Here is an 11,305-nt window from a genome sequence, read left to right on the forward strand (position 1 = left end):
TTTGACTACAATGGAAAAGCTCTTGTGATGACTAATCTTTGAAATGCATCTGAAAAAGGTTTCATCTTCTCACACTAGATAAACAGTGAAGATGTGTCTTAGTGAGGAGTAAACAGCAGGTTTTGTCTTTGAATCTGGTATGTTTGTTTTATTGTTGTGTCTTTTTGTTGAAGGGTTTATTTTTACAAATGTCAATTCCAGTATTTACTGCGCTTTTGTAACATAATGTAAATGGTTATTTGGACTATTTATTAACTTTTCAGAAAGTGTTCTGTTTAACTTAAGATTACATCTAAAAAAAAAAAAAGGAGAAAAAAAAAACTAAAAGTTTTCAGTTTGTAAAAGGTGTTTTTATTCTGTGTATGAAGATCCTTATAAAATCCGCTTGTTTCTTGTATTCATTGTGTGGTGAAACCACTCTGATTGCAAACTTTTACAAGTGGGCGTCATTTGGGTTCTTAGGAGTTTAAGGATTTGTCTGTTTTCATTGATTCCACCACTGCCCCCATTAATGAAAACTAAGTAAAACAGAACTCCTTCAATTAGCTCAACGAGAATAGAACAGTGGCTTGTGACGCTGCTCGTCTGGACTGGCCAAGTGTCGAAATACTGAAAACAGATTTAACAGGAAATTAAACTGATGAGAAAAAAAAAACTTTGCAGTTTTTCGTCAGGCAGATAAGCAGCATTTCCTTCCTCCGAGTGTATTAACTGTTTTTGAGAATGGGTTTTAATGGTGTGCTTTGTGTACAACACGCAAAGCTGTCAGCTGTTGCACCACAGCTCAGACAAATGCCTCGTTTTAACTCTTTGCATTTTACTGTTAACATAACTGTAGGTCCATCATCTGCCTAAACAAGAATCATATTGTGCGTGTGCTCAGATAATCCAAAATGCTGCAGCAGGAGTAATTCGGAGTTGATTTTTAAATCTGATCAGTCACTTCACGATGAGAAAAGAAAAGGTAGCGACTATAAAACCACAATACTATGATGGAGCACAGCAACAGGTAAATTAGAAAATAAAAAAAGAACAGGTTTGTAATTTTGCCAAGTCTGTTTTACATTAGTCAGGTCACCAAATGAAAAATAAAATTAGTTTTACTTGCTGTAATCATTTCTCCCTTTTAACAGCAAGACACTATGTAAGTGATGGGTGACGAATGGGAAAGGTTCTTGTTTAAAGGTTGAGAAAAACCATCTCATTGTTCATATGGGCCATTATTTTTTAATGTGCTACAAGTTACATTTTTTTTTTTAAATAGACAATAAAAAGAGCCAGTAAATAAACGCATAGTTAATTAAAAGTAGACTTAGAATGCTAAAATCCTGTCCTTTTTTTTTTTTAACACGTATTCAGCAATTATAACCTGTAGACTGATGAGGACAAATAAAAATAAACACATGACACATAACCTTATATTCTGAGCCACCAATTTTGATTTTGTAGTTGAAACATCACTTAACATTCTTAAACACCACTAAATAGCTGTATTTTATTGGTGTAGTCAATTTCAACCTAGTAACTGAAATTCTGTTACAACCTGATCACTGTCTAACTCACTTTTAGTCACTGCACTACAACCATTCTCAGTTAGAAATATCACATTATCTCAGATATAATGTATAACAGGAATAATTCAACAAACAATCACATCACTGTCATTTAAAAATTTAAAGCAATTTTTATTTGATGTTTTCAGGTGATTTTAGTTAAAGGGGAAATGACAGAGTCACAGTGTATAGTTGATAGCTTGCAGAGGATAAATCCATTATATTATATGTAATTTCTGTGTTTCTGCCTGTACGCTGATGGCTGACTGATCACAAAAGCAGCAATGGTAAGTAAGGAAAGAACAAACTAAAAGGCTAAGATGCAACCAGGGTTTTTAATCTGCTCCCCTATCTGAATTTGGATGCGCAATGAGGAACTGAGAACAGGTGGTTTTTTAGAGAAAGACTAATACAAGCTCAGAGTTAGCTTCAAACTTAAAGGTTTCCTAATTTCTGGAACTCCCAGCAAGTCAGTGTGGTGCTAACAAATCAATCAGCTTCCCTTTAGTTCTTTAAACACTGCACTGTAGGCTGTTAAAGATGTTTTGCATGAGTGGGACAACATAAGACACGTAGCGGTTGTTCAACGACATTGAACATTTCAGACCTGACAGACAACAAAACTGGAAATTCTAAATCAAACATGGTGCAGATAAATTAAAAACATTTTGAATCCACTTTTCTCTGGACAAACTGAAATTTTGACTGGTCGACCACAGATCAGAACAACAAACACTCACCTCCAAGTCCCAGAGACTACAGGCTTAGGTTTTTGTTTCAGATGCTATAGTAATAACACTGACAACAGTGTTACTGAAGACTCACATCTGTACACATCTGCTGTCACTCTGGGCTCCATGTGGATCAGTTTGTTTTGGTCCATTTGCCTCCAACTGTGTGATTCGTTGAGTCTCCTCCAGCGCTCACTCATCTTTCGGCTTCTGCTCCTTACGAGCACGAGAGGCCATGAGTCTGAAGAAAAGTGCAGGCCACAATGTGCGGAGGTAGATGGCCAGCAAGGGCAGAGGTCCTGCCAAAACCACATCCTTGCTCCTCTGACGGACAGCCTTCAGTACTGCCTGGGCCACATCCCTGGGGTCCGAACCCAGAGCAGTGGTTTTATCCAGAACTGAAAGACACGATAGATTTTGAACCAATGACACAACAGAAAATTGTTCAATAACTGCGAAGATGTTTCTTACATACTGCCATTGTGAATGTTTGTCTTTTATCTGCCTTGTCTTTCTTATTTTGTTTATCTTATACTTATGAATCTTATATCTTATTATTTTTAATCCATTAGAAGTTGTTAATACATTTTTATAAATAGATTCATTCATTCATTCATTCACTCACTCGCTGTAGATTTGTATATTATAGATGTATGAAGGTCAACGGTGTTAATACTGAAACTTTTCACTTGGCAATGAGCCTCATAAAATGTAATGTAGGAATGAAAGCTGTAAGCTACATATTTTTTCTAGGAAATCTTAAAGTCTGTAAAACATTTAAATGTAGTATTGAAAGTTGTTTTCTTACCTATGGTGCAAAATTGCATATAATAACCTGCGACTCCTCCTTTTTGTTCATGTACAATTTTTTCGCTAAAAATATTCATAGCCATCATACTAGCACACGTCACCATAAGCAGTAAGATGACATAGAAGAAGCTTGTGGCAGTTTCCAGTACTGACTTACATCCATCTTTCCAACTGTAAACCTTCAGAAACGTAATTAATAACAAGTACAGCAATGACTGCATTTACATGTACTTAAGGGACTAGGGTACTGAGAGAAATCAGCTTTCTCAGATGATACGTACGCCCAAGAAACGTGATAATGGGAAATCCAACAGTAACCTGATTTCTCCTCCACCTCTCAGCCCTTTCAATTAGAGCTGAGATTTGCTCCAGCAAGCCCACAACCCTTAACAAAATAAATACAGCTGGACAGTTGCAATGCTAAAGCCACGTGTATTAACACCATCACAACATGTTATTTCCCAGCACACTTACTCTGACACATAAAGTGTTAGAACTTTTTTGCTAAGCCTTGTTTTGTTTACAGGAATCAGCTGTGGTTCAGTCTGGTGAAAAACTTTTTTGCCTTTTCTGACTCACCTCCATGTTTGGAGCCATCGCCTGTGACGGCGTTAACCGACAGGTTGGTGCGAATGTAGCCAGGACTGATCACAGTTACTGGGATCCCATAGCGTTCGATCTCTGCCCTTAGGCAATCAAAGTAGGCCTGGGTGGCGTGCTTGGAGGCCGCATCTGACCACAGTGTGCACAAACAAGAGTCCTGCTTCATTTCCAGTCAACTAATAGATCGAGAATCATTTTGCATATTTGTGTGTAAAGACAACTTACAAGCTGATCTGTATGGAATGGCTAGCTTGCCCTGGACACTGCTTATGACAACAATGTGGCCACTTCGCCGGCGAACCATGGAGGGCAAGAGAGCTATGAAAGAATTAGTGAAGAGAGAAACAACTCACTAATGTCATTCACTGTGTAGTTCTCCTAAACGTGCCCAAAGCACTGAGATAAGCACTCAGATAAAAGCAATAAAACTTTACATGCTTCGTGTGGTGCTTCTCTCTAACCTTGAGTAAGAGCAATGGGCCCAAAGTAATTAGTTTCCATAACCTCCCGTTGAACTGAAAGGTGGGTATCCAGTATGTTCCCACGGTAACTGATTCCGGCATTATTGATGAGGACATCCACTTGGCCGTAACATTTTAGGATCTCCTCCGCAGCTCCCTCCACTGTGTCTTTGTCAGCCAGGTCGAAGATTACTGTGCTGGGGGTTCGAGTCTTGTGGCCGAACAAAAGATAACATCTTAAATAGTCAATCTTAAATAATGGTTGATGCACAGACTTTAGTAAAGCATTATGTCCTCAGAAAAGAAAAAACAAGGAAAACCAACAAACCACAATTCTGTTAGCTACAATGTAAGATAAGGGAAAGTGGCAGCAGCCTGTTTGTTCACCTCTCTGAGAAAATAAGCAAATTTTTGCAATTTCACTTAACTTAAAAACTCAAATGGGCCTTTCCTGTAGCTTAGAATTAAGATGCTGGCCATTAATGTTTGCTTTCTGGCCAGCAAATGTTCTCCTTCCATTACTGTCATATCTCTGGTACTGTTCGTAATAAATGTTGCTTTAAATGGCTAATTGCTTATTAGTCCAATTGGTGAAGCTCAGTGTACACACCTTGCCGTGTGTGTCTGGTGAACGTGCTGTCAGCTTCTGGACAACCTGCTGCAGGCGGCTTGCATCTCGTCCACACAGCACAAGCCGTGCACCTGCGGCATGGAAAACCTGTGCACACTCTTCAACACAAAAAACACACGCATCATTCATGGTGAATTATCAAGATACCACAAAACTCTAACACACTCCAGCTAATCAGTTCACTAGTGGCCTAACTAACTAAACTGCTGAAAAGTCAGTGCAACTTGATTTTAGTGAGCTTCTATAATATATTTAAGCTGAAGTGGAAAAGAAATTATTAGTAGAAGTCAGACCTCTCCCCAGTCCAGAGCTGGCCCCTGTGATGACCACCACAGCATCCTGCAGAGAAGCTGCTGGTCCGAGACGGCGCAGTATGCTGTAAAGCAACAAAACCCCCGCACTTGCTAAAACCAGAGGCAGTATTCCTCCTCCCATAACACGATCCATGGCTGCTGATCTGCCTCCCTGCTAGACTTGAGCTACCTGCAGAGACAAAATGTTTCCGGTAAGAAAAGTGCTTCGCAACTGTGCATTTACAATATAGCAACATTCAAATAAAAAGTCACCCAAAAAAGGTTATGTGCATGTTTTAATGTCCAGATACTTTACTGGAGCCCCCTTAACATGTCCAGTTTCCAAAGCAGGACATGAACAACCAGCACAGCCAGAGTGACCAGTGAAGAAAACAATATTTATTCTCTCACTACAACGGCAATTGGAAGTGGGTGGGATAAATTGGGCAGCAGTGAACATTTTGTCAACATCTATATGTTGCTGTTTAGCTGCAGGTTGTTCAGGGTGCTGACCTGCATCCACCACAAAAATAATCTACAGCTTTAAAACTGGACCATGGAGCAACGGAAAAAGTTGGGCTGGTCTGATGAATCGCTGTTTTTTTTTTTTTTTTACATCACGTATGGCTGTGTGCATCATTTAGCTAGGGAAGCGACAGCACCAAGATGCAGTTTAGCCTGTGGAGGCAGTGTGATCCTTTGGCCAATGTTTTCCTGGGAAAACATGGGTCCTGTCCTTTAAATGGATGTTACTTTGAAATGTGCCACCCACCCAATCATTGTTGCTGACCAAGTGCAACCCGTCATGAAACTTTAAGCAGTATAATGCATCCTGACACAATGCAAAAAAGGTTCAAGAATTGTTTCAGGAACAGAACACTGAATTTCAGGTGTTGACTTGGCCTCTAAATTCTCCAGATCTCATTTCTAACCGTGCATCTGTGGAATGTGCTGGGGAAAAAAACAAGTCTGATTTGTGAAGGTCCAACCTAGAAACATACAGAACTTTAATAATCTGCTACTAACGACTTGGTGCCAGATACCATAACATTCATTCAGACATCTAACGGAGTCCATGCCTCAGGGGGGCAGATACGTTTTGCAGCAAAGTCAGGACCTAATCAAAATTAGGTAAGTGTTCATAATGTTATGACTGATTGTTGTACCATGAGTATACATTGGTGTTCATTGAAGCAGAGATTTGCAACCCTGGTTCTCAGGGAACACTCCCCCTGATTACTTTCCAAACTAACCAATGGTTATTACCTGGATAAGGTGTGTTCAATCAGAAGCTGGAAGATGTACTGGTAGATGGGGAGTAACAGAAAGAGCAAACACACCTGAACCAGGTAATCAAAAGTGGGTAGTGCAGGGATTCCCTGCATTAGAGACACATTAAAACGCCATGAGGCTAATTTTAGTTTTAATAGTGAACAGTAAAGTAAAATGAAAAAACATGAAAAAGACGTGAAAAAACCAATAGTATGGATCCTTTGAATGTTTTTGGCTTTCGCCTACCATTAAAGTACAGATACATAAATACTGCAGTCACTTTACACATACCTTAGCTCGCTAATTGAGAAACGTAGTTTTTGGTAGCATCGACACGCAGTTGTGAAGCTATATGCGCTAATGCTAACGTTAGCCAGCGTCCAGAGTGTAATAAACAACTAACTAATTAATAAATAACTACTTCTTTGTTGTCGAAACTCGCCTGGGTTATTTATGGTGGTAACTTACAAGACAGAAGCGTGAGCCAGCGACACACAGTCGCTCCCGGGGTGTCTGATTTTGACAAGCCCACGCCACGACAGGTCACCGGAACGTTCTTCGACTACGGCTGTTCGCCGCGGGGGATCATGGGAGTTGTAGTCTTTCTACGACAGAGCATCTACGTTTTTGGCTCTGGCTTTCTCTCTTTGTCTGGTAATGAATATTTTATATATTTTTTTTAATCCATGGCTAGAGTCTGTATAAGGGAAACACAAGCAGCTGGATATATTTGCAGAGCTTTATTTGTACGTGTCATATAAGGTTTTGTTCATATTTAAAACAGACATAACTTTAAAAAACTTTAGTATGTAAATTATTTACTATTTACTTTTGAGTATTTTCATTTTATAGCTTGCTTATATTATACTAGAGGAAAACACTGTACTTTTTACTTCCTTACATTTAATTAAAATATAACTTATGTACCCCAAACTTCAAACACATTAATGAACCAATAATTTTAAACTATAATGTTCAATATTCATAAAATAATTCTGCAGGAATACTTTTGCTTTGGTTCTTTAAATATTTGTTTTCCTGATATTTTTGTACTATTTTGAATGCAAGACCTTTTCTTGTAGCAGTATTTCTGTAGTGTTGCTACTTTTTAAATCTGACTATGCCACTGATCACGTTTACTTTCCATCACTGCAAACAACCTGAATTGTGCATATCCATGAAACGATGGATACATTTTTTTTAATTACCTGATCAAATATTCCTTAAAAGTAAAAGAAAGTTTGAGTAAGAAAGTCTGTGGTAGTTTTTATCATATAGAAAATGACTGACCTGACATCCAGTTGTCCTAATGCATAATAGCACCTTTATGCTGAGGCATCCTCATGCCACCAGACTCAGAAATGCTGTAGTATATAAACGGATAATACATCAAAAAAAAGCCACAATATCCTATAGCTTAGCAGTAGTCAGCAGCAAATCAGGTGACAGGTAATTAGTTTGCTCTGGCTTCAAATCAGAAAACTTTCCCCTCGCCATAAAATACATGTTGTAAGGTTGTACCATTAGAAGGTTTAGGAGCCTGCGGGCATAAATATATTTTGTTGCCCTCCTGTGGCAGTCCAACACACATCCAAGCTGAACGAGCTCTTGTAGTTGATATCATGAATACTTCTGTCTCACCAGTTTGCAAACCATGAAACAAGTTTACAACTTATTTCTGAAATAAGTAGTTAAATAAGTTTACAACTTATTTCTGATACAATTTTGATGGAGCTTGATGACATTTAGATGTTTAAGTAAAATTTACTTTTGTGTGGGGGTCAAGATAAGATTCACGTCATTATCTCTTGTTCTAAATTTCTATTCTTACCCATTGAAAAGTGAATTTACCAGTTGAAAGTGGTAACTCTTTACAAGCACCATTTGATACACACAAAATTTGTGCTAAGACAGATTTCAGTGTGTAGGTATTAGGTAAACTGAAGCAAAATTTATCATTTTTAAAAAATCCCATGATAAGGTTTGGCTCAATGTTAATGTAATACACAAGAAGCAAGTGTAAAATGTTTTCTTACCTTTTCTTTAAAAAAAAAAAAAAAGTACATTAAGCCACATTGTCACAAAAGACTGTGCATTCTTTTAAACAATAAAATCTACATGAGCAAGACACAATCTGAAATAAGTTGCAGCTCTTTGTTGTTTTCCAGACATCGTGTAGAATCCATTTAATGAAAAAAGTAAAATAAAATACAGAAAAGTGAGTTTGAAATATCCTAATGTTTAATGAAAGGGTGATGTGCTGATCAGCAAGGAAGGGGTACAGTAAAACTACGACGGAAAGGGGAAAGAGCCTGGTACTCAAAACACATCTGTTTTAACTGCAATACATTTCAGTCCAAAGGAACTGCTGTTACATCCTTGTGCACTAGCTATCTGTGTGTCAAGGATGCAGGTGGAGATCACTGGGGAGGAGGCGGATGGGTACTATGGATATAAGTGTGCTGCTGTTGTCACATAGAAGTAAAGAAATGTAAGGGAAAAAAAACTATTCCTTCTAGTTTAACTATATCCCTCTGATCAAAGTTCAAAATGGAAGCAAGCACCACACATGTGGCGCTAACTGCTGGGCCTGATCGTGACTTCCACTTTCCTTACATCTTGGAGATGAATAGGTTCTGTGTTTTCCTTTTTTTTTTGTTGGTTCTTAAACCCTCTTCAAAGTGCACTCATACTGCATACAGTTCGTAGATCTTCTTGGCGCAATACGCCAGGGCAGCCAGTGCTATCGTATTATGGAGTCTCTTTCTGTGGATGTCATCCCTGCGTACCAACACCACGGGTGTTGAGGAGGTGAGTGTATGCAGGGGCAGCCGTGAGAGTTTTTGGCTGTCATATTCCACCTGGTACTTGCAGCAGGGGTCAAATTGCCATGAAATCCCGTAGAGGGCAGCACAGGCCACGCTGAGGGCACCGGCGGGCAATGCCACATATCGCGAATATTCAATGGGCAGCGAAAGTGGTGTTAAGAGGCAGGCAGCACCTGACAACACAGCCGTCTTGTGCAGGCAGTTGCCGACGGTAATCCAACGGGCCGTCTCATCTCCAATGCGTGTGGGCTCAATAACAATGTATTTATACTGGGCCTCCAGTGCCTGCTCCAGCTCATACTCAAACTGGTCCTGTGCATTCTCCCCATTGTAGATCTCATGCACAATGTAGCAGTCTGTCGCAGCCATCACTCCTCTGTGCAGAAACAGAGAAACAGCAAGGGAAGAATACGTTTATGGCCAGATACTCAGCAAATGTGACACGGATTTGCTTACATCTCTGCATCAACCTGTTAAAATATTGCTGACACATTTAAATTTCAGTTTAGTTTCCATTATTGAAATAAAATCTATAAAGTACTTTGTCTCACTAGCAGGTAAAAACGGGCATACTGTAAAATGTGGACTAAAAGTTGGTGTCATAGAATGCAGAATTCAATTCCTAGTGATTCTGTAGTTATCTTCAAAAAATATATTAGGAACATTTCTATTTTGAAATATTCAGATCTTAATCTGTATACAGTGTATGAATGTTGATTATTGGCTTTTTATTTATTTCTGCCTGAACATTTGCTACGATTTTATGCAATTGCATGACTAATTCATCTGATTTCATGTTAATTAATATATCATATATACTGTACCAGTAAATAAAAAAACTAAAACTAACATTAGAAGCACAAACGGCTGATACTTTAGCTTGCTAAACATTTACTACAACTAACTCGATACTGCCGATAGTCTTGCTGAATACTCGGCCACTTCTTTCCTCACACAACAATAAACAGAATATAATCGAGGTTTGTTTTGAAATTGTCATTTAACATAAGAGACGTGTCAAACACTGTCAACATGCTGAGGCCTTGCAGCAGCTACATGTTGATGGGATAAACGCAACCCACTTGGGAAAATACCAAGCGTCAAAGACAACGGGGCATTGGCTTAAACAAGGTGAAGGGTTTGAAGTTGGGGGGAAAAGAAAATCAATGTTACACCACCGACCCAGTAGCGTTGTGTAACCGAGAGTCTGATAGATATTATTTCCTAACTCGCTTACATGGTAACATTAGAAAGTTGAAGGACTGGTGAGCTACCGTTATGTTCAGACCGCTTTACTTTTAAAAACAGGGCGACAAACACAACGGGCAACACTATTAAGTTAGATCGCCTAGCGTGTGAACCAGGACATACCGTGGTACCGCACGGTTAACCGCAACTTTTCTCACTGTTAGCCGCTGGATGTGAAACGAGCAAAAGATCACATGAGCTGCTCGTTTGTTTGCTCGCTAATGTTAGCTAGCCGTACACGTTAGCCTGCTACCATTAGCTTAACCATGAGACAGAAATGCGACTTATCGCGTTGGTATTTAACGTTAAATCCCAAACGGTATGCATGCTCACGATCTGACAATTGGTTACATCGACAAAACCACGAATGTTTTCCAAACGTTCCCTTTTAATGACCAAGATGTGGAGTAACTGACCTCTCCCTGCTTACTGGGACACCGCGCCTCCTTCCCAGCGACGCCATGTTGGAGATACAACCGTGATTGCAGTTGACGTATGAGGCTCTGTAGCCTTCTGGGTAATGTAGTGTGTCAACACAATAATCTTCATCCCTTGAAACCGAGTTAGTACTTCAATTCCCATTGTGCTCTAAAGAGTACCTGGCTTTACGTGTTCTATAGTAGCATATAAGTTTGAGAGGTCAAACCATATTCAAAGTAAATATAACGGAGATACATTTGTTTAAAAAGGACAGGATATATACATAGTTAAAAAGAGATGCTTAGTAAGTGTAACATAGTGTATGTCCATGAGATTTATTCTGCATTAAAAGTTGTATTTGATAGACTTAGGCATACTCACATTTTGTGCATTCTCGTGTCTTGTTTTCTTCTTCATTCACTTGAAGTCTTATAAAATGCTGTTTGCTGAACTTC

General features: G+C 39.0%; 2 protein-coding genes across 6 annotated transcripts; both read right to left on the minus strand.

Annotated features, from left to right (window-relative positions):
- Nucleotides 1-1,659: 1,659 nt before the first annotated feature.
- dhrs7b (dehydrogenase/reductase (SDR family) member 7B) lies at nucleotides 1,660-6,958 on the minus strand. 5 transcript variants are annotated; one of them, XM_067476203.1, is made up of 8 exons: nucleotides 6,823-6,951; nucleotides 6,349-6,461; nucleotides 5,083-5,272; nucleotides 4,769-4,887; nucleotides 4,159-4,369; nucleotides 3,923-4,015; nucleotides 3,674-3,826; nucleotides 1,660-2,682 (listed from the first exon to the last, which is right to left on the minus strand). In XM_067476203.1, exons 3-8 carry the CDS (start codon nucleotides 5,234-5,236, stop codon nucleotides 2,477-2,479), a joined length of 936 nt encoding a protein of 311 aa, XP_067332304.1. In that variant the 5' UTR covers nucleotides 5,237-5,272; nucleotides 6,349-6,461; nucleotides 6,823-6,951; the 3' UTR covers nucleotides 1,660-2,476. The 5 variants fall into 5 exon arrangements, with proteins under 5 accessions (XP_067332304.1, XP_067332306.1, XP_067332302.1 ...); XM_067476205.1 differs by having other exon boundaries at nucleotides 6,349-6,422; nucleotides 6,646-6,923; XM_067476201.1 differs by having other exon boundaries at nucleotides 6,646-6,923.
- A 1,567-nt stretch (nucleotides 6,959-8,525) lies between these two features.
- On the minus strand, nucleotides 8,526-10,954 carry tmem11 (transmembrane protein 11). Its single transcript, XM_067476213.1, has 2 exons — nucleotides 10,847-10,954; nucleotides 8,526-9,558 (listed from the first exon to the last, which is right to left on the minus strand). The coding sequence occupies exons 1-2, from the start codon at nucleotides 10,891-10,893 to the stop codon at nucleotides 9,042-9,044; spliced, it is 564 nt and encodes a 187-aa protein (XP_067332314.1). The 5' UTR covers nucleotides 10,894-10,954; the 3' UTR covers nucleotides 8,526-9,041.
- Between the last annotated feature and the right edge of the window lie 351 nt (nucleotides 10,955-11,305).

The sequence above is a fragment of the Channa argus genome, chromosome 15 (assembly GCF_033026475.1).
Source record: "Channa argus isolate prfri chromosome 15, Channa argus male v1.0, whole genome shotgun sequence".
NCBI lineage: Eukaryota > Metazoa > Chordata > Actinopteri > Anabantiformes > Channidae > Channa > Channa argus.

What these genes read in the sequence shown, in the direction of transcription:
- dhrs7b (XM_067476202.1), bottom strand. Translation starts at nt 5,236, where the DNA reads ATGGATCGTGTTATGGGAGGAGGAATACTGCCTCTGGTTTTAGCAAGT. An exon ending in CACCAGACACACACGGCAAG is followed by an intron (nt 4,370 to 4,768) that starts GTGTGTACACTG and finishes TTCGGCCACAAG; the next exon opens with ACTCGAACCCCCAGCACAGT. An exon ending in GCCCATTGCTCTTACTCAAG is followed by an intron (nt 4,016 to 4,158) that starts GTTAGAGAGAAG and finishes ATTCTTTCATAG; the next exon opens with CTCTCTTGCCCTCCATGGTT.
- tmem11 (XM_067476213.1), bottom strand. Translation starts at nt 10,893, where the DNA reads ATGGCGTCGCTGGGAAGGAGGCGCGGTGTCCCAGTAAGCAGGGAGAG. An exon ending in GTCCCAGTAAGCAGGGAGAG is followed by an intron (nt 9,559 to 10,846) that starts GTCAGTTACTCC and finishes GTTTCTGCACAG; the next exon opens with AGGAGTGATGGCTGCGACAG.